Below are 27852 nucleotides of genomic sequence, written 5' to 3'. Positions count from 1 at the left end.
TAGTTGTCTGTCACATTTCAACTTAATGCATCCTTGCTGAAAGTGTCAATTTAAAAAATAAATAAAATAAACCTTACCAAACTTTTGAATGGTAGTGTACATTATATAATTCAATTTTCACAGCATACACACCATTTCAAAATAATAGCAATTTATTTATCCACTGCTGCCTTACAAAAGGAATGGAAGATGTAGAAAATATCACAATGAACACACTTTTAAAATAAATAACAGAAGATAACGTGTGGAGCTAAAATATGCTGCTTAATTTAGATACAGCAATATCTTCATTGAGATATGCACAGAAAACATTACAACATAAATATGTGTCCAGTAAAGAATGATTAACCATTTTGTGATTCTAGTAAAAAGAAAATCCCACAGCCAGCGCAGACCTTTGCCCAGCCGTCCTGTATGACGTCCCATTACAGATTCTCAAATACAAGCATTTCAACAACTGCACTGGAGGGTTTCAGTCCTTCCAGAAGACATTTCAAGGTTGTAAATGACTGGGGAAATAAATCTGATATAACATTTTACAGTGTTTCCACAAAGCTACTGAACTAAGATGTGAACTGACTTTTCTAAACTTGCTAAAATCCTTTGACATGAATCCTTTGTAGTGATTTCAATCCTTTGACATGAAGTTCGGAGCTCTATCTGCAACTCCGTAATGGTGTTTCTATCCTCCATAACGTGTAAACAGATGGAGGATGTGCTGTACTAAATGAATCTGGGTCACAGCATGTCTGTGAGCACTTAATGCACATTATAGTGTTAACGCATTCTATAGAAATAAGGTCACTTTGAGTATGTTTTAAACCACAAAGTAATCACTACAAGCATTAAAAAGCAAGCTTTAATTTATTTGAATTAATCTTCATAGTTATTGCATAAGTGCTTAATTATGCTGCATTAATACAGGTATTAGTGTTTGAATATATTCCACAGTTAACGGAAAACAACAACAAAAATCTTCAGATGGCCCCAATAAAATATCACTGTAGTTTTGAGCATCCCATTTCATTTGCCAGATCACTGGGTGAAGACTACATTTGCATTAGTTCTGAGATAATACTAACCTCCTCGCTGATGTCAAGGAGTGGTTTACGTCTACCGCAACCAAACTGCAGTCTAAGAAGTGTGGACAGGAACAGGAAATGGAACTGTTCTTGATACCGAGTCAGTTTTTTTTTTAAACCTCTGCCACATAATTTGTGTGGGAGTCATGAGTTACATAAAACATAAAATAAAAAAATAAAAATGGGCACACTATGTCATAAATCTGTGTATATATATGAGAATATTCAATATATATATATATACACACACACACATTTCTCATTGATAAACATACCCAAAATGTCTAAATTAACTGTAAGAATAGAAAATAAAAGATAATAAAATTAACGCCAACTAGGCTGAAATATCAACCATAAGTGTTGCTGATGGAAAACAAACGAAAGTGTCTCAGCAAACACTTTCAGTTTATAAAAATGTTTTTATGTAAATCTCACTCAAAGCAAGCATCTACCTGCTGTGGTTTCAATTTCCTGTTTCTTTTCTGAAGCGTCACAAGGAGCTTTGACGTTTAAATCAATGCTAGGAGTTTTCACTCCCTCCACTAGAGTTAACATCACCTGCTCTGCGTCCACCACCTCGTCGCCTGTGATTGGCTGTGGCTCTACTTCTTCTACATTGTCATTGGCTGGAGACTGAAACCCACTGTCATCATGGTGATGAGGGCTAGAGTTGGTAGAGGTTTGGGCGAATTCCCCATCAGAGTCAACGGCGCTCAGGTGATCGCCGGGGTCTTCCTGGATGGCGATCTCGATCTGTTGAATGGCGCTCTCAATGGCGGACACACACTGTTGATCTTCTAAAGTCTTATCGCTTCTCATTGTATCTGATTCTCTGTCAACCTTTGGCACTGCCTCCATTACTGAGGTGATGTGCTTCACCTCATCACCCTCTTCCAAAGGAAACATCCCGTTGGTCAACTGCGAGCTATCTTTTTCAGCAGGGATGACAACTTCCAGCACAGGGTTTATGAGGTCTCGGATCTCACCGATGCTGTCTGGAGAACTTGGTTCTTTCTCGATGGGCACGTGCTGCACTGGGTTCAAAGGCTTTTCTGTTGCAAGATCTTGCTCCATCTGCTTTTCGGTCTCCTCTGGGATGCCGTCCACTCCCGGCACTTCCTGGCAGGACTCATAAGGCAAAGGCATGCCGTCCAGGTGGATCATGGAGACTATTTGTTTGCGTTTCCTGTTGGCCACTTCACCTCCTTGCTTCTCCCCTTTTACTCCTCCGAAATTATCAGCCCAGTCAATGGTGTTCTCTCCTAGCAGGTGCAGGTTGAGGTCACTGTTGGTCAGTACCATGCTGTCTCTGTACAGGTTGTGCCTTCGCTGGACAGCAGCTTCCTTCACAGCTGCAAAATTAAAAGGAATGAATGAAAAGCATGTTAAAACACTATTTTTAAGCAGTAAGGTATGGAGGATGTGCTATATTGTGTATTGTCAGGGCTGAAGGGGCTGCAGACACTCACCCATCATGATGTCCTTGGAGACTGACTGCAGGACCACTTCCTCAAAGATGTTCTCTACTAGTATGAATCTAGAGAAGTCCTCAAAGATGAGCTCCTGGAACTTGGGCAGATCCTAGATGTGAAGGGGGGGGGGATATTTTTTTCAAATAAAGCACACCAAAATACATTTCCCTCCTTTATGTGAAATATTTATATTTATCAATCAATTAAAATATATTCTAAATGATTAGGCTATTATCTATAAAACCTACAGATCAACATAAACTAATTTAATATAATAATAATAATAATAATAATAATAATAATAATAATAATCTGGTTACAAATAATACTACTGCTACTACTACTATTATTAATAGTATTATTAGTAACAGTAGTAGTAGTAGTAACAAGATAATAAATTAATAAATTATAGTAAAAAATAAATAATTATCTGGTTACATCTATATCTTAAATTAGGCTATTACATATAAAACCTACAGATCAACAATCAACAAACTCATTTTATGTATTATTATTATTATTATTATTATTATTATTATTAATAATAATAATAATATATTATTATTGTTAGTAGTAGTAGTAGTAGTAGTATCAACAAGATAATTAAGATAATTAATAAATTATATTTTTTTTTATTTTTTTACTAAATTAACTTGTTACAAATAATAATAACAACAATAATAATAATAATAATAATAATAATAATAATAATAATAATAATAAATAAATAATTATCTGGTTACGTATGTATCTATTACATATAAAACCTACAGATCAACAACAAACTCATTTTATGTATATTATTATTATTATTATTATTATTATTATTATTAATAATAATAATAAAAAATCTGGTTACAAATAATACTACTGCTATTATTATTATTATTATTATTGTTAGTAGTAGTAGTATTAGTACCCACAAGATAATTAATAAATTTAGTAAAAAATAAAAAATTAATTAACTGGCTACAAATAAATAATAATAATAATAATAATAATAATAATAATAAAAAATTATCCAGTTACATATGTATCTTAAATTATCTTTATATTTAAATTATCTTTATTTTATTTATCTTACATAAATTCTGGTTACATATACTGTACTACTACTAGCAACTAGATAATAAATGAATACATTATAATAGTCAATAATAACAACAGTAAATCAATAATAAATTAACTGGTTACAAACAGCAGCAACAAAAAAATACAAAATATAATATTAATAATTATTTGTCCCAACACTAATATCTGGGTCATTATATTTCTTTTATAGTGACATTTTTGACCTGAGCCCATATTAACATCTGACTCTAGCTAATGGCCACTGAAAAATATAAAAAGAGTGCCACTGTAGGAAAAAAAAAAAAAAAAAAAAAAAAAAAAAACCACTACACATCCCTAACAAAGGGATGTGTAGCATAAAAAAACAACAACAAAAACAGAACAATGGCACCCCCAACTGGCACAGAGAGGGCAAATCCTTGTACCAACCATGGAACAGGACGGGGAAAGCTGTTTCAGCATGTATGGTATGATGATTTGAAGCAAAGCCTCTCTGAAGAACTTCTTCCTCACTGTGCTGCTGTCATAGTCAAATTTCTGCAGGTAATGAACAAACAGAATTGAGATGAAGTAGGTCTTTAAAAAAAAAAAAAAAAAAAAGTCTAATACAGCAAGGATCCATTAGCTGCGCAAGCAGAACTTGTTTCAGCTTTGCAGGGCAGAGTAAAGACCCAACCAATGTACTTACTTTGAGTACTCGGTCCTGACAGCGCTGGATTGTCTTGCAGAGATCCTCCCTGCTGTGGCCGTCTAGACTCTGATGGACCAACTGCTCAAATGTGTGCACTGCATTGTCCATTTGCTACATCAACCAAGAGAGGACTTTTAGGAAGGAGGGGTAACAGATTGTCACCAACTTTGATGGTTTATTTGTTAAATTATATAATTCTCAGGGACGATAACTATGTTTGGAATAACATACAGTACTGCGTACTGCAGAAATAGTAAAAGTACCAAGTATACACATTTTCTGCATGCATATAACACCCAGATGATCATGGGATACTATATACCAAGATTGGATTGGGATAGAGGGATGGATGGATTGGGAAGGATGGATTGGGATGGAATGGGATGGACGGTTGGATTGGGATGGCAATGGCAATGGATGGACTGGGATTGATAGATGGATTGGGATGGTTGGATTAGATTGGATTGGGATAGAACATAAGATCATTCTAACATCAAATAGGTATATGATAAAACATAACATCGAGCAATGACCATACCAAAGAAATATGCTATCACTTCACATGCTATTTTTAAAAGTAGCATGAGGAAAACAGCATATACTTTCATTTGTATGTCAGTAAAGTCTCAATTGCCAATATACCTGCAATAACAGGTATATCCACAGGGTGGCGCTCACCAACAATAAACTGCATCTTAAATTTTTCTTTAATATTCTTAAGCCATTTTGATTCATGCTCTTGGCCTCATTACTAAATCAATGTGGACGCTTGTGTTTTATTTTGTTGCTTGGCACCAGAAAAATGAATGCAGGCTATAGAATGATTAATATCAAATCAATTTTAAGTGCTAGTCCCAAGTACTGCAAAACTTCAAGAAGTTTTAGATATTCAAATGGAATATTTAAAAATGACAAGAACAGTATGGGGCTAAGGAAAGAGACCTGTCTCATGAGGATCTGAGCTCTCTGAATGAACACCAAAGGGCTGGACACATCACATCTCTGCTGGAGGCCTTCCAGGTTCAACGTCTCCATCTTCTCATAACAGCTTTGCATCTTCACCGGATGGAAGGCTAACATGGAGATCTTGTCCATATGCTAGGAATGAGCATGGAGAGAGGTTTTTGGGTTAACTAATCCTTTTTAACGCATATGCTAACATTGTTGATCAATGTTCTGTCTCACCTCTCCCAGTTTCTCCCTGCTGCTATCGTTCATTGAGTTCTTGCTGACCTCCACCAGCTCACGGAACAGGATGTCCCTCACTTCAGAGAACCCTCTGCTTGTGGGCTCCATGAGGGCCTCCAGGATGGAGTGGATGTAGGGCTGAACCTTGCTCCTCACTAGCTGTTCAACACGGAGCGACACCGATGCTTAATTAAAAAAAAAAAAAAAAAATGGACAGATATTAGCACACTAGAACTTCCCATGTGAGGAAAAAACTACATGAAACAAATTTAATGTGTGTGTCTGTTAAATGCGTGTGTTTTTGTTTAATCACATGATTCAATGAAAACTGAAGCTTTAAATTTGCATGTGAAATATTCGGTTCAAATGTGAAATTCATCTGTTTGTTTTATGAGAGACATGCTGACCTTTTATGCTTAATTATGTCTCTCTTCTCACATGATGTGCCAAAACAAAGAACGCTTTAAAAAAAAAAAGCTCAATTATCACAGGTGACTGTGGGAAAGCACCTGTCCTGCATGTCAAAACAACCTCTATTATTCAGTAAGAATAAAGGTGGCATTACAAAAACACAGATGGTAATTTATAGATTATAGATCATACAGATTAAGAGAAACTCAAAAACATGCTGTCGAGATCATTCTGCTTATGTTATTTGAAATGTGCTACGGGTGTTTTCGGTGGAACACAGTCCCAGCCACAAATGACACAAGAAAAATGTAGTACTCTTGCCAAACCTACATTATGGCAGGACGGTCAGGGATTTTTAGGTTAAGACTAAAGAGAGACTAAATTCCAATGAAAGAGGGATCATATGAAAGAATTTAAGACTGAAATAGTGCAGCTAAGAAAAGGGTAGGTTAAAATAAATTGCGTAATAATCGGTGTATTAAATTAAAATAAGTGCAGATTCAAAAGTTGTGTTGAGATCGTGCAATACTGAATCATCAAAACACAACAAACACATCCGGAGCAGCGGGCAGCCATTTTTGCTACGGCGCTCAGGGAATGATTGGGGGTTTGGTGCCTAGCTCAAGGGCGCCTCAGTTAATGAGACCACTGTTCATTCACTCCCTCCACCTACTTTTCCTGCTGGTACTGAGACGAACCTGCAACCTTCGTGTTACAAGTCCGACTCTCACAAAATGTCTATGAAGCCCCTCCTTCCAAAAAGTGCAATATGCTCTGGTCAGCTAGACCAGTGTTGTGATTGGTCAGCCGCTTCAAGCAGAAAATATTGAGCCCCTTTTGGAAATGCCACGCCCCTTACCATAACCGCGAGTTTCAACACAATACTAACAACCAGGCCTCGCCACCTTTTTTTGCTTATATCTTGGATGGGAATTATTTAAATGTGGGATTCTGTGATGTGTACATTCCCGGAAGAAAACTCAAGACTACAATCGAAGGTGTTTCAGGGTGTTCAGAAACAGTGCTTACTGAAATAGAGAGAATAACTCCCTTTGGAGTGGAATTTGTGCTTTGTAATTTTACAAACCTTTTTCATGCTCAAACAGCAATTTTACACACTAAAGAAAGTTATTAGAAAGCATAACAGGTCCTCTATAAGATGTTAATTGTCATGCATCAGGCACTATGTTCCCTCTCATTTTTGCTCTTGCTTTTTTTTGTGTGTGTGTGAGCGACATCAGAAGTGTGTGGCCTAAGGGGAACACTAGTGATACCGATAGTGATCTACATAGTAGGCTGCTTGGTTCTGCTCTTACCGCGGATCTTTCCGGAAACGTGCTCTTTGGACGTGATGATCTGGTCCATATCTGTGCGTAAAGCAGCGTCCAGACGGGGGCGCTCCACCTCACATATCTGAACCAGAGCTTCGTGTTGAGTTCGTGTTTGTGACAACACCTGTCTGTATATTGCATCCGAGATCTGAAAGAGTAAACAAACAGATAATAAACCAACCTCATTGAAACTGCAGCAGATATACACATACATATGTTCATTCATTAAATTTTCTTAATCAAGTGACAAAAGTTTTTAAGAGCTCAACAAAGTGGGTCAGTGGGAAAGTTTTAGGCAAGTGCACTTATTTTTATGCCTTACATTTATTGGCATATATATATATAAAAAAAACAAAATTGAAAAGTTTTTTTATCATAAAAAAAAATTGAAAAGTATACTATTTAGTATACTTCTCTAAAGCCTGAAAATGTAGAATCTAATGTTTTTATATCTATTATGAAGTAATAGTTTTATAATCTATTGCCAAGAATGTATGGTACAATTATGAGAATGCTTTGCATATATTTGTGTAAATGATTATAAGATCTTTTTTTTACAGCTTCACAATTTACATATGAGAACAGACCAGCATCCAGTCCTTCTGTCTCTGTTGTAGTTTTCCTCTCAGCCGAGGTACGATCAGATTCCTCAGTTCAGGGTGCAAAGTCTCCATCACCAGGTTAGCAAGAATCTAGACACACAAACACACAGAATGTGAATGAGAAAAAGCCTTTGAAAACTAGTGGTTCCACAGCAACTGGAACTACTGTTTACATAATGATGGCATGACAAAATTTGAATATTGCTTAAGAAACCAATCAAACAGCTACAAGGGCATCATTGACTTTGTGCTAACAGCTTTGTGGTTTTGCATGCATATCTTCGGTAACCATGCCATCGTAGATGGCAGGCAGAATATACAATGTCAAATGAATAATTTCTAAAGCAGAATGCTTTATCATTCATATCCACATCATAGACGGCTGCTTTGTTTATGCTCACTGCAGTGCATTCAGTGACAGACAGAGCAGAAACAATCTTTGATGTGGGGAAACATGTATCTGTGTGAATAAGTCTGCCCTTTTCATGTGTGTTTTTAGGGATGGGACAATTGTTTTATCATAAATAATACGCCACAAACATGACACGTTTACAGTCTAAATATTAGGATTAGCTCACACCTTAATGTTGCCTGATATCAAACAATATGTTTTTGTGAGAGAGAGAGAGAGAGAGAGAGAGAGAGAGAGAGAGAGAGAGAGAGAGAGAGAGAGAGAGAGAGAGAGAGAGAGAGAGAGAGAGAGAGAGAGAGAGAGAGAGAGAGAGAGAGAGAGAGAGAGAGAGAGAGAGAGAGAGAGAGAGAGAGAGAGAGAGAGAGAGAGAGAGAGGGGTCAGTGGAAGGGTCTTCTTTATGACCTGTCAGTGACGGTGTGGGGCAAATGAGTGACATTTATTAGCTGATCACCTGTAAAGCATCCAACCACACCATGCACACAAAATTAAGCACCTCTAGGTCACACTGATATATGTAAGTAATGGCTATATGTGAGTAACTGAACTTAAATTAGCCAATTATATTGTTGCATTTAATGCTTTAGGCTTGGCTGAACAAACAGGTATCAATAACTAAGTTAATTTCAATCCATGAGCTTATTTGACAATTTCATCCGATAGTAAATCATACAGAATGGCTTTCACCCCCTCCACTCGCCCTGTTTCCATGGTAACGCAGGGGCCAGGTGGGCAGTAACACCATGCAGACCCCTCGCAGAAAAACAAAAAACAGACGGCCCACACCCAGCAGTAATAACAGCCCACGCAGCCGTTTCCAGCATGGTGTCACATCCAGGCTGACCGTGACACCCTGTATCAATGTTGAGGGCGGGAGGAGGAGGAATGACCGTCTCTCTCGCACACACAAAATTTCAATACCTTCTTTATTTGCAACTCGTAGTACTTTTCCCTGGTTAAAGTGTAAGAACAGAGGCATTAATTGGCTTTATACACACACAAACAGCTCATTCATAAGAAACATTTCCTGGGTGTGTTCTGGCAAAGAGCAAAACACAGCATTTAAAGTCCAAAACAAACAATTTCTTAGGAAGGTTTATGTGTGCTTTTAAATGGATATTCCTTGTTTAATACAACCTAAGCTACAAAACTGAACACTTCTGATGCTGTTGATTACCACAGAAAATAAATTTGTCATCTGTTGCTAAAAATAAACTTAAAAACTCATAATGTACAATTAGTGACGTCAAATCTCATTGGTTCTTGCATGTCTCGTGACACACCAGACTTAAGTGAGCACAAAATGAGCAGGATTTCAAAGCTATAGTAGAGCAGAAGATATTCAGTGGCATTTAATAACTCAAAATTCAGTTTCGGTTCAGTATGCTTTTGAAGTAAATAACATATGCAGTATTGTCTGATATTTGATTAAAAGTATGTTTTGTGACAGTCATTACACAAAAATAACACTCTCCTTAAATCCAGATCACTATGTGCATCAAATGACACCAAATGTTACGTGCAGTGGAGAAATGCTTTTAATTTTAAGAATATTTCATGAAAACTGAGGAAAATTTTTATATGAGAACATTCAAAATATCATGTTGATACTTATCCTAATTATGTAAATTACGTAATTTTATGAAGTGAACAGAAGAATTTAAAGGGAAAAAAAAAAAAATAAAAAAATAAAAAAATAACACTTTAATGTCAAAATTACTGTTACTACCTTCTAAATATTTCGTAAATGTTCTTGCTGGAAAATACCAAAAGAGATAAAAAAGAACTCCATTTTCCATTATAGGTCCCCTTTAAGGGCACTGTATGGTTTTTTGTGTGTGTGTGTGTGTGTGTGTGTGTAAAAAAGGGAGAGAGAGAGAGAGAGAGAGAGAGAGAGAGAGAGAGAGAGAGAGAGAGAGAGAGAGAGAGAGAGAGAGAGAGAGAGAGAGAGAGAGAGAGAGAGAGAGAGAGAGAGAGAGAGAGAGAGAGAGAGAGAGAGAGAGAATGTGAGTCTGTGCATGAGGTGTAAGGGCAACCAGCACCCAATCATTTTAATGTTTTTTTTTTTTTTTTTTATTCAAATCTGTGTGCGTATGTGAGAAAGCGAGCTAGACAGACATTCCTAAATCTATTAGAAACTAAATGTTATTTCCAGCACATTATGACTAAAATGAGACAGCAGGATAAACCACACAGACCTGACCATAACTCACCCCTCTAATGACACATTCTCAGCTGTCTCTCTGCTCTGTGGTTTCGACGTTATTGAGGGTTTGTGCTGCTCCAGAACAGTAGAGATCTTAAATACAGAGTGATCAGTCTGACTTATCAAGATAAAGTTTAAAAAAAGCAAGTCTTTTAGAAATGGGCTTCAGGTCAGACAGAAAGATGGAAAACACTGTATTTTGGTGTGTTTAAATGAGTTTGGGACTGAGAAATGGGTCATTCAGAAAGATTTGTTATGATGTCATAAATATTAACACATTAACATATGATCAGCGACATTCAACACTTATTCAAAAACTTGGTCTGCCCCAGTTAACGGCAGTATTAAGTACATGAAGGTTAGCCACTCAAATTGGATAATTTTTATATAGATGTCTTAAAGGAACAGTACAACATCAGTTTAAAGGTTACAGAGTTTCTAAAGGTCATACAGCATGGCAAATGTCAATCTAAAAGTAAATTACAGATATAGTTAGGTTCATGAAATCATGACAAACATAAGAAAATAAGGGAAAAAATATAGCTGCGAGCAGCTATCATCGGGGTTCAAGTGCTTTAAGCATATGCGTAAAAAGGTATAATGTTTTAATTAGCAAGCCTGTAACCATCTCGATCATAGATGGAAAAGACCATTTACAGCCAATACAGGCAATTTATCATAGGAAATGTATAATTTATAAAGCTTTTTAAATAGTTATCGAGGTTGAGCCAAAAACCTAGGACTAGTTCGCCAAAGTTGGTTTTTGAAATAATCTTTAATATTTAATGAACGATTCGGTGAACAGCGGTGGTCCTAGAGGAAAAGTTGCTCAGAATGAGGAGTTCTACCATGGGGTATGAATGTCGTGGCCATGTGCGAAAAATCGTACGATACACAATCCTTTACGCACATGAAAAACGCAAAGGCGGATTTCTTTCAAATTTCTCACAGGCCTCTAGGGCTGTGAATCAAACAGGCCCTGGAAGTTTCGTTCCGATTGGCCTCCGATAACCTTGTCTGATAGCTGCTCAAACTTCAAAGGCCGATGGTGGATGTTTTTTGAGATACGTCAGTGTCCTCATAGACAAAGGCACTGCATGCCAATTTTCAAGTCAATCGGACTAACAGTGAAGTAGTTATAGCCATTTTCATGGTTTTTTTTCTGTTATAGCGCCACCAAGTGGCCAGTCGCCACGTCCTTTTTTACACAACGACAGAATGTGCTCTTACATAGGTGTGCTGAGTTTGATGAAAATATCTCATTCCGTTCACAAGTTATAGACATTTAAGGAAAAATGGCACCGCCCACTTCAAACGTTTTGGAGGCCCTTAGGGACCGTGAATTGAAATTTCAACTTTTTTTTGATAATTACTGACAATCAGGCTCCAGAGAATCTTGCTGCACTGGTTTGATTTGGATCGGGCTAAAAACCTAGGACTAGTCCGCAAAATTAGGTTTTTCAAAAAATCCAAAAATTTACGGTTTAAGAGTTAGGAGCGATTTCGTACTTTTGACCGCTGTACCGCTCCCGTCAGGCCGATCGGGGCAAGCCTTGGTGACGTTGTAGACTCTGTGAGTACTATCAGCCCTCAAAGTTTCAAGTCTCTTTTGGGCCCGATCACTTTTGGGGGAGAATGCTGATCCTTGGAAATTTTAACAATTACAATAGGGCTTCAGTGCTTCGCACTTGAACCCCTAATAAGAGATACAAAACTGTAGAATATGGCCTGTTTACGAGTGTCAGCAACAGAGCTAAATTTAACACTCTTCCACCTGTCTGCTTGTAAATTTACCTTTTAAAAAAGCCCAGCTTAGACCAATACCTGATGTAAGTTGGTTTGAAGTAGTTTCTAGCAGGTCTAAGCTGATTATTTATTGTCATTAATTGGTCCAGATGGATTATCAGCTTCATTACCAGCTGGTGGGCCAAGTTTAACCTGGTAGTCCTGGCTGGTAAACTACTTTGAAAAACAACTTGACCACCTTAAGCTGGTAGACCTAGGCTGCGTTTCCCAAAAGCATCTTAAGTCTAAGTTGATCGCAGAGACCATTGATGGCAATTGTTCTACTATCAACTTAGGCTTACAATGCTTTTGGGAAACGCAGCCCTGGTTTTTGACATAGATTCTCACAAATTCCCCATTGCCAAAGTTCTCAGTGAAATGAATATTCTTACTTTGAGAGTTTGGGTGCCCTCCCACCTATCTCAGGCACATAACGCCTAGATTGAGGACAGAAGAAACTCAATCCAAATGATCCAAGGAAAACAGAAGTGCACAGGGATAAACACTGTCTGATCTGTTCTTTCCTCCTCTCTCTCGAATTCTTTTTCAGGGAGGCTCTGATTTCTCCTACATTCCTTATTCCCATGAGTCAAAGAGTGTGTCTGAGGCCCCTTAGACAGCACCTTAAACTCAGTAAATATACTGTACAAGTTGTATTATGAAATTCAACCCTCACTGGAGCGATGCATTTTATATGCAAAGCATCCTTTTTAATATGAAGGACGTTTAATTATGACAGCTGTCAGATGTTCCAAACGTGAAAGACCTTTACTAACCTGTGCTTGGTTTCCACACATCAAGTCCCAGGTGCCGTAGTGACCCTGGGACTGCCTGTAGAGTCGTAGGGCATCCGTGAAAGCCGGTGTCGACACCTTGCACTCTTCTGACAGTCCTAGAGAGGTCAAGAAACAAGACGTTACAGAAGCAACACATGGTTTATGAAATTACATATTCAACAAGGGTGTCCACATACTTTTGGATGAACAACCAAGCAGAAATCTGGACAATCATAACCAGCATTTAAAGTTCTTTGCTGGTCCAAGATGGTAGACCAAATTGGACCAGAAATAAATCACTCCTAAAACCACGTTAAGCAGGTACAGCAAGAAAAATAAATGGATTACCATTTCAAGAATGAGTTGTGCTCAAGGAAAGAAACTGCACTAAGAGACCTCATCTTCACTTGGAGACCTTGACATTCAATAAGAGTCTGTGGAAACTATAGCTACCACCACTCAAGCAGAGAATCCACAAGATCTAACGTGACAAGGCTCGTCAGAAAAAAAACACTTAAATGATGATATAATTACAGGGTTCTGTAGTGAATATGGATAATGTGCTCTTATGTAGGACCGTTTACGTAAAACTCTGCATCAGAGCTGCTGAAAGGAACCCAATTCACCACATAGAAGACAATCAAACAGCACCAAATAGCCACGCTCTTGCTGATACTAAAAGTCAATCTGAACAGCTGTTATTTGGGGAGATTTGAGTCTTTTGGGACATTGATAACCTTTTAGAGTTGCTTTCCTGTTGCCAGCGGGAAGTGAGTGTGATCCATAAAGTTACACAAGGAAAGACAAACACAGATGGACATGAGCAATGGCAAGCTGCACAAACACTCACAAGACAGGAGCTGATGATGGGGAGTGTGTGCGTGTCTGCGTACTGCAGTGAGTTTCAGACTGGCCGACACAAAGACAGGAAGTCAGCAGTGAGAGATGGAGGGATGGACTGTGTAACAGTCTGTCAGGAACAGGAAATCCACTCAGCGTTCATTTTGAGAGAGAGAGAGAGAGAGAGAGAGAGAGAGAGAGAGAGAGAGAGAGAGAGAGAGAGAGAGAGAGAGAGAGAGAGAGAGAGAAGAGAGAGAGAGAGAGAGAGAGAGAGAGAGAGAGAGAGAGAGAGAGAGAGAGAGAGAGAGAGAGAGAGAGAACAGAATGAAGGAAAGTAGAAAATAACTAGCTTTTCTTGGCATGAGCCCCATGTGAAAACACTAGATGCATTTGTCAGCAGTCTGCTCGGAGAAAGTCCCTAGAGTTCTGTGCTCGATAAAACACAATAACCCCAAAATCAGTATCAAGCCCCCTCGTCCCCAAACACCTTCACTGGTAATAATCACCAACAGTCCTAACTAGAGACACCTTACATCAAAAGTTAACATGAATGTGGCTGATTGTGTCTGTGTGTTTAGTGTCGGGTGGAAAAAGAGCTGCACTCGTTTTCTCCGGCAAGCTGGCAGGCCTGAGAAACTCAATGCGAGAGTCTTGAGCAAAAATAGTACATATGGTAGAGTTTAGCGTGGGCTTCCTCTGGCACGGGGCTGCACGGTGGTTAGCCGAGACTCCTGGGATGGCTGGTTCCCAGGGTTTCTCTGCCACCGCATGTGTGCATGCTTACCATTACTGTTTTGTTCACTGGAGCATTTCTCATTTGGGCCAAAAGCACAAGAACTAAACGAGTTTCAAAAGCAATGTGTCATCTCTGAATCAATAATGAGAACCAAGGAAAACATCAGCTTTTCTTTCTAAATCTTTAGGAAAGATATTTCCAGAGCAAGCAAACATAAATGTCCAAAAACAAATGATCCCACCATGGATTGACTAAAAAGGTTAGTTCCTGTCCTTGATTCTGATTGGTCAATAGCTGTGTTTTATCATTTATCCTGTTAAGGATACAGTTAAGGGGTTTTCCCGTGACTGACAGCGCTAGTCAAAGCATTTGTCAGTTGCGTCTTGTTCCGTGTTCACAACAATTCAGTCTTTTCAATGTAAAAGTCTTCGCTACTGACTGACACACTCATAAAGACAGTCTTTGCCGCTATCTAATCGCTTTGCGTCGTGCCTAACAACGCCCTTCAGCTGTGACTTATTCACAATACAGCACAGCCTCTCGTACCTTATTGCTTACATATTGACTACTTTTATATTTTTAAAATTCACATTTTTTTCCATTTTTGGTTTCAGTATAAATGGATAGATAAATGTACATACAAGAGAATGTTTTTATTTACTATCAGCTAAAAGGCGCCATACAATGTATACATCAAATTTTAATTTAAAAAGATTAAAAAAAAGTTGTTAAATGTACTATGAAAACTAACTTTCAGAATGTAAAACTTCTACCTCAATAATAAAAGGGGGGGGGGTCTATTTTATTTTAATTGAATGAAAAATATGAAATCAATATGCAAACGGAATTAATATTTCTTCACAGTCTGAAAATAAGCAGCTTTGTCATAATTAGAGCAGAAATGCCAGAAATATCTTTGCCTACGTGGGAAGCATTATACTAGCATCATATCTAAGTCACTGCTCTTCAGATTCACATGTGGGCGTTAACTAAACAGATGGTCAAAGGATGCCTATTACTTAGTGCAAAAGGCTGTTATTAAAGTTCAGCCGAATTCAAAGTGTTCTGTTTGACTGTGTATTGCAACTGTCAACAATACCATATATGAAACAGACATTCTCCTCTACTTCAATTTTAAAACCTGTTTGTTTCCTTTCTGCCATGGGTCTCCTTACTATGATGTCATAATGGGTGTGATGATATGATTGATTACCAACTGTCCCAGTTGCCACTGAGACCGGTATGACTACAACAAAACAAGTGACTAACAACCACCACAGACTGTCAGAACAATGACTAGAATACAATTACTAGATGGACAAAAATGTTCAGAATGCAACATTTGCATTGAATCACCAAAGTTGTAAGCATTCCCTTATTTTTGTCCCATTCCAGAAGGCTAGACAGATCAACTTAAACAGCCTTAGTTCAAATTCAGATAGCTAAAAAAAAAAAAAAAAAAAAAAAAAAAAGTGTGTATCTGTGGTTTGCTTTATCTTGGCTCTATGAAAGGCCTTTGTGTGCCTTTGAAGGTGTATAATTCACCTGGATTTTATCCATTGCTGCAATAAAACCCAAGCACTTTGAGCACCTGCTGTAACACCACAGCTTTGCATGTGGCTGATCTCTACCCTTTGGTAACCCTCCAGTCAAAACACAGAGCTGCATTCTCACGCTTGCAGAGCAACAACCTTAAGTCATCTTTGTCCTCGGCTTCATTCAAGTCTCAGGGATTTTGCAGAGCCCTTCCCTGCTTCCTCAAATGCAAATTATGTTCACCGTGTAACTTCTAGCACTCATGACTGTCTGTTTTGGCCTGTAACCAAGTCAGGCACTGCACCTCACCAAGATTTTAAAAAGCCTCGAGGCAAGCTAGAGAGCTTTCATGTTTGCCGTACATATCGATCTGGGATGAAGTCCCTAGTTACATGTTAATTTTAAATCAATATGCGAAACGGGCTGAGGAACAACGCTTCCTCTTGAAGAGGAGTTAACATTTACTCTAATTAATGAACATTCTTCATCTTATCTATCCATCTATCTAATTTAAATGCATCAAAATAACAACAGAAGCATTAACATTTTAAACCAAGATGCTCATGGTAAAACTTGCCTTTTAATCTTCAAAACAAAAAAACGACTTCATAATCAATTCATAATGGATAAAATTGAGCCCCACCCAACATTTTTTCCTCTTGTTTATGTCACAAACATGAAAAATGTTACAATATCGGGGTAAAAAGGTTTGCATTATTTCTGCAGGTAATGCAGCAGGAAGGTCACTGCATGCAGCCCCTGGCTAATGAATGACTTGAAAGTCATTATTCAAAACTCAAGTTAACAAGATCATTCTCTGACTGAGAAGAGCAGGGAGGTCTGGGTCTCCTCAAAGTGGACAGACAAGTGAGAAGGAATGCAAAAAACATTCGATTTTTATATGCCTCTTCAGGTCAGGCATGAGCAATATAGCTTTACGGTTTATAAGGCACACCCCTAAATCACATTCAGCAGCCTCTCAACACATCCCAGTGAGATACCAGAGAGGTATTTGATGTTATATGTCTGCGTAAATTGTATGGTATCTGGTTTTGAAACCTTATGTCATTATCATTTATGATCCACAAAGCTAGTAATTTGCTGTCATGTCTTGACAAGCCCAACTGAGAGTGCCTCTGATCTACCTTAGGGCATTATGGGAAGGTGTTGACATTTGGTCAGAGGATGTTCAGTTAGCAGTCAACGACTGGCAACATGTTGGAGCTATGCGGTTCTGCAAGTTGCGCAATTCTGATAGCGGCCAATAAATACAATTCCTCCTTTTATTAGTTTTGCAACGTCTACAAAGTGACATTCTTTAGATGCTCTAAACATTTTCAATTTGAACTTTTTTGGTTCACACCATCCAATATACCATTCAAAACTTTGGGGTTGGTAAGATTTTTAAAAAAGTTTTTGAACAAAGTCTCTTCTGCTCACCAAGTCTGCATTCATTTGATCAAAAATACAGTAAAGCAGCCAGTGATATTGTGAAATATTGTTACAATTTAAAGGGATAGTTCACCCAAAGATGAAAATTTTGTCTCACCCTCAAGTTGTTCGAAACCTGTATAAATTTCTTTGTTCTGCTGAACACAAAGGAAGATATTTGGAAGCATGTTTGTAACCAAGCAGATCTGGGGCGAGATTTGCTTGGTTACAAACATTCTTCCAAATATCTTCCTTTGTGTTCAGCAGAACAAAGAAATTTATAAATGATGTAAGAACCTGTAAATGATGATAGAATTTCATTTTTGGCTGAACTACCCCTTTAAAAGAACTGTTTTATATTATTAATATATTTTAAATTGTCATTTATTCCTGTGATGGCAAAGCTGAATTTTATTTGGATCTGAGTTTTACCCCAGTCTTCAGTGTCACACGATCCTTCAGAAATCATTCTAATATGCTGATTTGGTGTGCAAGAATCATTTCTTCTTATTATTATATTATTTTGTGGAAAGGCTGATACATTTTTTTTTTTCAGTATTCTTTGATGAATAGAAAGTTCAAATAAATGCTTAATTTGACTTGGTTAAGACATTTTGTAACTGAATTTCTATGCGGAACTTCCTAGAAGACATCATCAGTACATTAATGATGAATTAAAAACACATCATAAGTAGTATTAAGTTCACAGTTCTTGCATGGGATATTTAACATCAGTTAAAATTACAAAAGGAACATCCTCCACACCTTAAAGTAATTTCAAAGGCATTCAACATTTCAACCTGTGACAACCTTTTTCCCCCTCACAAACACACAGACACACACCCTGTTGTGTGATTTGAAATATGACAAGACAGGTGATTTGTGAGGGTGGAGCTGAAGGTAATATATTATGAATTTTTACAAAAGCATGGAGGGATTTCTAAAAACATTTAGCTAGAAACTATGCTTGAGTGACAGGGATTCACTGCTGTTGATTCATCCCTTACTGTGAAGTAAATCAGAAACAACCAATTACGCAGCAAATGTGGTTTTAATCTGTTTTAAAGTTATTTTGGAGCACAGGAAAGTCGTTGACCTGGCAAAATCTACTTCTCCAGCAGCTTTACCTTTCCCTGACAAACTACAGCAACATTCTCAAGATTCTTTAGTGTGCACAAAACAAGGAAGGAACATTAACACGTGAACCATTATTTCCTACTAATGTGATATGCAGTAGATAAATAAAGTAGGTCCATTTAAACTCAGCAAAGCAGATACACTGACAAAAATGGTGTAAATTTAAAAACAGTACGACTTCTTTGTTTTGTCACTGTTTGTGACCGTGACTCACCGTTGTTGGTGTGTCTCACACAGTCCTGGAAGACGGCGTGCCACTTCGTCTGTTCTTTCTCTGTCATCACGCAGAAGTACTGATGGCGGGCATATGGATGCCACAGGATGATGGGAAATTGTGTGGGGCACTTCAGAAATGGGGCACTAGCCACTTTGGCCTTCGTATCTAAAACAACAGACACAATACAAGAAGATGAACACAAATGATTTCAAATTACACTGATTAGACTATACATTTATTATTACACCTTTAGATGAAAACACGACAAACAACCAATTTCAGATGTAACAAGGAATCTGCAACTATTTTAAAGCATTTTAACTTTGGTTACAATTATTTGTGAAATGATATAGTGCACTGTAACATACATTAATGTTTATATGCATTATACATAAAGGCTTTAAATAATGTGTTACCAAACTTTCTAATAAATAAATAATTTTGTAATTATATAAACAAAAATAAAAAAAATAATTACATTAAAAAAAATTAGCAATTTAATTTGGACTTATGTTGTACTATATTCACATTAGAAACTTTTAGGATTCCAATAAGACTTTCTAAACATGCTACTTTTTTTGTACCATTTTATTTATTTATCATATTAATTCATTTCTCACCACTCAGGCTATTGTTGAGAAGCCCCAGGTATTCCTCCATAGAGGTTAGGGCTCTGTACCCGGCACAGTTAATGACCCCTTTGGAGTGTAGACCTCGATCATGTGCCTGTGGAGGAAACAGACAGTTCAGAACCACTCTGCAGCTAGGGAAATGACATACAGTACATGTCCACTAACAATCCACTTTAAGTGAGGTCCAATAATGCAAGATTAACATTCAGATCATTTTTCCTTTGTTTACATTTAATTATCTGAGCTGGGTGTGTTTGCAGTGAGAAAAAAAAAAAAAAAAAAAAAAAACACTCAGCAGTTTACACTCACCGCTTTGCTCTCATACAAGCTGATGTTGTAGGAGTCGCCCACGTACAAAAAGCGACTTCTCCATTTCTTGCTCTCTTCCAGATACTGAAACAGACCTCCAGAGAAGATGGACTTGTTCTTCAGAGGGTCCTGTGGTGGGAACAAACATATTTTAAATGAATGTGAATCAAAATCATTGTACTAGATGAAAGCATGACTAAACAAAACAATGAATGGTGTTTAGAAGACCAACATGAAACACTCCCAACAGTCTGGAATAACAAAGAGGCTAGCTCAAGATGTGTTTATATAACATTGATCTGAGTGATTCAGCTTAAAATAAGAAATGGGTGGAGCAATTGGTACATAAAAGACACTCAAGGTTGTGTTATGTCTACAATCAAAACCATATCTTTCTGCTAATGGATGCTGAATTTACCACTAGTAAGTGAACATGCCTTTGAACACGGTTAATCGGTTAGTCTTTGAAACCAAATGTAAATAAATAGACAAATATTTTCAAGTCCAGCTGTCTTGGCTCATAACAATTGAGGGACTTCAAAAATGATTGTGCAGAATTCTTGAGAAGTGTTTTCTTGGCCATAGTCTAGGTTTCTGTCTTGAGTTGAGATCAAATGACTTCATGGACATTGATAATTAGAGATGTAGGGAACCTTTGAGACGAAAGAGAAAGGAAAATGTTCACAATTGAAGGCTGCTGACTGAGTTTTTAAACTTTCTACAGATTAGTTAAGATAACTGAAATAACCGAGGGACTTTGGTTTCTTCGGATCAATCATCATCTCTCAAGCACAATTCAAAGTTTCAACTGACAGTGTGCTGGTGTCTGATCGGGAACTGTTTGACGCATTTTCCACTGCAGAAAAGCTAGTTTAGGCTCCTTAGCCCTGCTGGTCTCAAACCAGAAACAATCAGGGCCAGGTGGGTGGAATAATATCCACAACAAGTTTTTAAAGGGGTCATATAATGCCCCTTTTACAAGATGTAAAATAAGTCTCTGATGTCCCCAGAATGTGTATGTGAAATTTCAGCTCAAAATACCCCACAGATCATTTTTTATAGCATGTTAAATTTGTCACTTTTTGAGGGTGAGCAAAAATGCTCCGTTTCTGTGCATCCCTTTAAATGCAAATACTCAAGAAGAGGGCGGAGTTTCAAGAGCTCATGTTAACAGCGCTGATTACCTCATGCAGATTCACTTAAAATGTTAGAAACTGTTCAGCCTTTTATGTTCAAAACGGAGTCGAACACTGATGGAGAGACTCAAGAAGAAGTGACAAAATGTAGAATGCAACAGGACGTTTCTGAATGGTTAGTTGATGAATTTATGTAGCTGATGTGGAGTTAACTATCTTAAAGTCAATGATTAGCATATTCTGTCATGATAATCTATAAAATCGCTCATGTGGGAACTATTGTAAGATGCCTACAGAGCCAGAGAATATATGCTGCATGAAGATAGAACAGGTATAGCTTAGTTTAATCACGGTTATAACTTGTCATATTGTTATCTTGCCTTTTTGACATGCTATTGCATTTGTGTTATGTACTGTATTGCAATAACATGGCCTCACCCTCTCTGTTGCGTATTTTCGGGGGAGGGGTTTATGTAAATTTTAGGGTTAGTGATGTCACCAACCCAGGAAGAAGCTCATTGTAGTCCCTACGAGCCATTTTTTGTAGTCTTTAAACAGAGAATTCTGTTAAAGAAAATATCTCCCTTTGCATTGAACTTGGAGCGTTGTAACTTTGCAGATGTTGTTTATGCTCTAACAGCAACATCACACACTAACTAAAGTTAAAAAAGTGAAATCATAATAAAACACCCCTTTAAAACAACATCAACTCAGTCGTCTACACTGGGAATGCCCATGGGGAGATACACATTAATGTTTTCCCTGTCTATTTGAATAAAGTATATAATTACTAATATTACTTATGTGAATTGATTGCTATGCCCTTGACAGTTGCATCAACAATTAATTCTTCCCCCTTCGAAATTAAAAAACAGTAATGTTCAAAGTTAATTTGTGACCTGGTTATGTTGTTAGTTATGTCATTGTTCATCTCTCAAAGCAGTGGAAATGTGGGCTGGCACTAGCACCAGCAAAAATTTGATAGAAAATGGGCATTAGAAAGCCAGAACTACCCAAGATCCTTTGACTCATCAGTTGGTGGAGAAGCCTTTATGTGCTTTTGTGTGTGCTATTCAGGCCTTTGTTACGGTCATTTAACTTGTGTGGAATTTGTTCCACTTCCTCTTTGCCGAGTCCATGTCGATAAGCAAGACCACAGAGAGCCTTCCAAATGAGGAGGGAAAGACATGGGGGGGGGGGGGGGGGGGGGGGGACTTATTTCTTATCTCATTTTAACCTGGGGTGGGCATTTTTTTACCATACCTTTTTCCCTCTGGTATCTACATCCCTAGACAGATGTAAAGGTGAATTTCATGGAAATATGGGGGGCTTTACCTTTCTATGTAGTAGCTGTGTCTGGATATTCCCTCCTCCTTCGATCTCAAAGCGCACACTGTTGAACAAAGCCACGGCGTACTGCTGCTCGTAAAACCTCCCAAACTCTGCCATCACAGCACTGGTGCGGGCTAGGTTGGAACAGACACACGAGAATGTTAGATTTTAAGCAGGACCGCAGCAGAGGAAAGAAATGATCACCTTACAGCTGCAAAGATTACTGTAAATTGCAGTTTGCATTTGTTGGAGGTTTATTTGGGTGAAATGGTCGTATAAACATTTAACAATCACAAAATGTTATAAACCTGTTGAGTTAGTTTTAGTCTTTTAGTTGTGAATTGTTCCCAATAGCAATTAGGCAAGATGCAAACACACACACAGAGAACAACACATACACAGCTGTAACTTGATCCAAGATACGTAGTTGACTAGGACTAGAGTGTGAAATACAACGTGATGGTTCACTGCCAACCACACATCATTAGCCTATGCCTGTGTGTGTATGTGCTTGAGACAAAGTGGTAACCATGTCTTGAACATTGGAGGGGGGGGGGAGCAATTTTTTTTATAAGCATAAACAGAACAGTGAAGGAAATTCTATGTCTAATTCTGAGAAATGTGAAATATGAGAAATATGTCTAATAATTGAGAAATAATCATTTTTGATCTCTTTGCAAATAATATTTGCAGTAATTTACATTTAAAATATGCACACATGTACTTTTATTTCTATGCCTATTATGATGAAAACGTAAAAGTGTCTCGCCACACTCAGTTGGGAATTACATGAATCACGTAAATGCATATTTACAACTGAAAACGGCCATATTTGAGAAAAAAAGTCAAGTAGTTTGCACCACTGGATGTTACTGTCGGTATTTTAACATTTCTATTGCAATACATATATTAAAGGGTTAGTTCACCCAAAAATTAAATTTCTGTCATTAATTGATCACCCTCATGTCGTTCCACACCCGTAAGACCTTCATTCATCTTCAGAACACAAATTAAGATATTTTTGATGAAATCCGAGAGGTTTTTTTTAATCCTCCATTGAAAGCAACAAAATTACCACATTAAAGGTCCAGAAAAGTAGTAAAAACATTGTTAAAATAGTCAACGTGATTACAGTGGTTCAACCTTAATATTATGAAGTGATGAGAATACTTTTTGTGCGCAAAAATAAAACAAAAATAATGACTTTATTCAACAAATTCGTCTGTCCCGTCATTCTTCTGTGTTTACGTGCGAACGCTGGCTCATTATTGGCCGGCTCCTGCGGCAGCGTCACATGCATGCGTCGTGCTGCTCCTGTGACCAGATCCAGCCAATACTGAGCCGGGGTTCAGATGTAAACTCAGATTTAATCAAAATATCTCAATTTGTGTTTCAAATTAGAACAAAGGTCCTACGGGTTTTTAACAACATGAGGGTGAGTAATTAATGACAAATTTCATTTTTGGGTGAACTAACCCTTTAAAATGTTACGCTATTTACAGCTTACCTCACTCTTTTTCATTGCAAGAATTTCAAATATTGGGGGGACAATTTTGCCTTCTGTAATTATTGGGGGGGACTTGTCCCTCTTAATGTCTATGGCGGTTATGGCCCTAGAAATTATGATATGGTCATGTGTGCTTATTATTAAACCAAAAAAGGCTGCAATTTATTTAAATATATAATGTGCATGCTTCAAAGTCTAATACTGTCCTACTAATAAAATATGGTTGTTCTTATAAAATAATAATAATAATAATAATAATAAATAAAAATATTAATAAAATATTAATAAAAATATTAATAATAATAATTTCAATAGGCCTATGTTCTATTTTTTGAAAAATAATGTAATAATTTAAATTAATAAAATAGTTAAAAAAGAAAATAAATTCATAATTTATATAATACACTTCTATGTGAGATTATAATATTAAAATGTTATTTTATTTATTTATTTATTTATTTGGCCAAACTGTGCAACCCTCACCATGTATTCTGTTACAAGTTATTTTGGAAATATATTTTATCTGCAAAAATGCTGATCCACGCTTTCCAGAAATTCAATAGGGTTAGCACACAAAAGGAGGTCAACAATTAAAGGGTGTTCTTGATAAAGAGAGAAAGAGTTGCAAAAACAGTCAAGTGTGGAAATACACACATGGACACAGTGTGAAAATACACATTAAAAATGTAAAGACCTGAGCCTGCAGGCTTATCAAAGCTTTATGAAAAGAAGATGGTGCTATTAAGAATAATTTGCTTATATAAAGAGGCCAATAAATGGAAAAAGTGACGCATGATCGGAGGCGATCACATTTGAATGCCATATTCAAAGTATCCTGGTCTAGTTTTACAGCAAACAATACCCTTTGCATTTAACATTAACATGTTAATCGGTCACTTGAGGCACTGTACTGGGATGAAAGCTAGCACGTGTTTGCATGCATGTGAATGAAGATGCTTCCATAAGAACAGGAAGGAACAACCTGACAAGGACGGAAAAGGAAGGCGGCCACATCTGATGTCAGCTGCATTTATAGTACAGCTCTCCAAGTACACATGGCCTTCTGGGTATTTCTGTTTACTGTACCATGGCCTAGGTCTCCACAGGAAAGAATCTCTCCACTTACACCTCCATCAGATTAGAAGCTTCTTGTTACAGGACATTTGAACATGAAAAGCATGTTGTTGTGTTTGCATGAATGCAGCAGCCGGCGTGTCTGTGAGGGCAGACCGTTCTCTAGCAGACCCGCTATTGTATTAAACTAGAATAACTTGTAGACTCAGTTTGCTTTGGCTCAGTGTTGACTATTCCACAGTATTCATTCACATGTATATTTACAAAAAGTGTTTCTAGACGCTCAATCGGCACAGGCGGAACAAGTGCCGGCGTCGATTCACAGGAAAACTATGTTATCTACATAAACGCTGAAATTGAATGCCATTGTGCACGTCAGTCACCACATTTTAAGATGGGTTCCACTCGGGGCATGTTAAAACACATTAGAGCAGCGGTTTTCAAACTGGGGGGCTGCAAGGGAATTCTAGAGGGTCTGTGGAAAAGTTTAGAGAAGAAAAAAAAAAAAAAAGAAAAAAAAAAGGAAGATTAATAATTCAGACACTTTTGCTAAAAAACTATGAAAACAAACATTATTGATTGGTTTATAATTCCCATTCTTATTGATGCTACGAAGACTACCATAAGTCATTCTTTTTGACAAAATCTTTTTACCTCACTGCTGACCTCTACAAGTCCAATAAGCAATCTATCCATTTCACCATAGAGACCATAAAGACCAAAAGCTGACAAACATCCCCTCCCGCATGCACAGTCAGCAGGTGAACCCTGCACTGTCCATGAAATTGACAGAGGGAGGGAAAGACAAGTGGGAGACAGATGTATGAGGGCATGAGGACACCTTGAGAAGATCCTCCCTATTACTCCAAGACATGTTCATACTTGATCTCACTCTCTCAAAAAAACATCCAGCCCTATTAGTCAAATAGTTCACGAGGGAGGTCTAAAGAGGAATTTCCTGTGTGCAAACCTCCCGTTAACCTGCTGACCTCCTGTCCATCTACCACAAACATCTTCATAACTGCTCCGGGCTTCATAAAGGGAGAGTCTATGGGGGTGGCTTTTTGTCTTCTGAAGACCAAACATCATCCCACAGCTCAATTCAGAGCAGTGGAATTTCACGAGGGCTGAGTCAGCAGATAGTATTTTATGAACTCAGCACAAGCGTCTGCATGAGATCCACCTGCATTGATCTCACTGAAATATTTCTCAGAAATTAGCTTAGAATGAGACAATTATTTCATGAAGTGGCAACTCCTCAAGTGACTCAAGCCTATCATCAATGAAAGATCCAGACTGGTACTTCAAATACACACAATGAAACCTGTACTTGTTAACCAGTCCTGACTTGTTCTAAGAGTATGTGTGTGTACATACAAGGTTGTAATGATCCAATATTTCCAGTCACAGGCAAAGGAGCTTTTGTTTTCCCATAATAACTTTCGGATATTGTTTCACTGAAACCTTTTTTTTCCCCCCACAACTTAAAGTTGTTCTAAAAGAACACTTCGGCTATGTTTATTAACTCTGTTTTTACCCAGAGATCCTTTCTATGATTGACATGAGGGAAAAAGACGAGACGCAGCTCCAAAGCAAAGTAACCACCAACTGACGTCACAAATTATGCACTGGTAACGTTTCCTTTCCCACGTGTCAGTTTGGTAGCACAGGATATCTATGAAATGTTCCTGGAAGTTTCTAGAAAATCTCTAAAAGCCTTGTTAAACAAAAGCAAATGTTGTAAACATAATTGCGGTATTCCAAACCTCTTCAAATAAAACCCTTAAAAGAGAAAAGCATATTTCTTTTAAAGAACGTGATTATGTCCCCATCACGCTTGGGAGAGGAACTAATATATGGTTATGAGAGCATGTCTCTACAGGTAGAGGATATTTACCAGTTCTTTAAACCAACTAGAGGAACCATAATTCAGGCAAAAATACTCTGTGAGAAGCTTCATGAGAACATTATATTTTCTTATTATAATAGTTATGGCAGAAAATATTATTTGTGGACACAACACTACTATTAAAGGGTCTGAGGATACTATTAATCATTCAGAAAAACTGAGTGAAGCTGGCAAAGAGGAAAAACTGTTTTTGCCAAAGAGTTAAACGCTAATAAACGTGTATGGCGTGGGAAAACGTCGATTCAAAACAAATGTTTTTAAGACAAACTACTCAATATTGCCTCAAAATGTCATTTAAACCTGCATGTGTATACCTGAGGCATAGAGGGCGTTTAGACACGCGTTCTTACATTCCGTTTGCGTTAATTTTTAAATTGTTGGTCAACAGACATGTGCGCTGTGTGTTGCGTCGCGTTTTTTAAGACTCCGTGTCAAATACAATTCTGTCATCATTTACTCATCCTCATGTTTTTGCACAGTCCTGTATGACTTTCTCTATTCTTTACGTGGAACATAAAACGAGTTAGGCTGAAAGTTATGAACTGACAGTAAATTATGAGTAAATGAAGACCGCTCTTTGATTTCCAAGTGAAAAAACGCGTCTAAGTTTTCTTTGGTGTACATAGTTCTGTTAAAATAGGCTCTCTTAAACAACTGTGATTATTGTGTTCATGCACGTTCACTATAAAGCATATAAGTTTAAAGTATTGTACTAAAAATGGCTTCATCCCTTTTAAAAAGTAACTCAAACGCGTTTTACCTGTAATCAACTCCCGCTTGCCTTCGTCCAGGTTGGTAGAAATCACATCACCCATGATGGCGATTTAAATTACAATCACAGATATTGAGGAAAGTTCCTTTGTATCCGAAACTTAGGAAACACTACAGAAATGTGTCTTCCAAATTAACCATCCCTGGACACTTCAGAGCGTTGCGTTCATTTTGCATTAACGTGACTTCAGTGACTGTGTGTGTGAGAAACAAAACTCATTTAAACTTGTTCAGTCAAATGAGTGACATTCAGAGGGTGT

At 37.6% G+C, this 27852-nt stretch overlaps 1 protein-coding gene across 1 annotated transcript; it reads right to left on the bottom strand.

The window, feature by feature from the left end:
• Window positions 1–134: 134 nt before the first annotated feature.
• Window positions 135–27852, bottom strand: LOC127525533 (protein Niban 2-like). The gene is made up of 14 exons (XM_051918142.1): window positions 27582–27852; window positions 22335–22465; window positions 19864–19992; window positions 19543–19648; window positions 18920–19087; window positions 13026–13141; window positions 7834–7938; window positions 7232–7394; window positions 5502–5689; window positions 5259–5414; window positions 4314–4427; window positions 4055–4162; window positions 2552–2663; window positions 135–2434 (listed from the first exon to the last, which is right to left on the bottom strand). Exons 1-14 carry the CDS (start codon window positions 27634–27636, stop codon window positions 1518–1520), a joined length of 2568 nt encoding a protein of 855 aa, XP_051774102.1. The 5' UTR covers window positions 27637–27852; the 3' UTR covers window positions 135–1517.

Source organism: Ctenopharyngodon idella, chromosome 13 (assembly GCF_019924925.1).
Source record: "Ctenopharyngodon idella isolate HZGC_01 chromosome 13, HZGC01, whole genome shotgun sequence".
NCBI lineage: Eukaryota > Metazoa > Chordata > Actinopteri > Cypriniformes > Xenocyprididae > Ctenopharyngodon > Ctenopharyngodon idella.
Note: the sequence above shows the minus strand (reverse complement) of the source record. Positions and strands in the feature narration are given on the sequence as shown.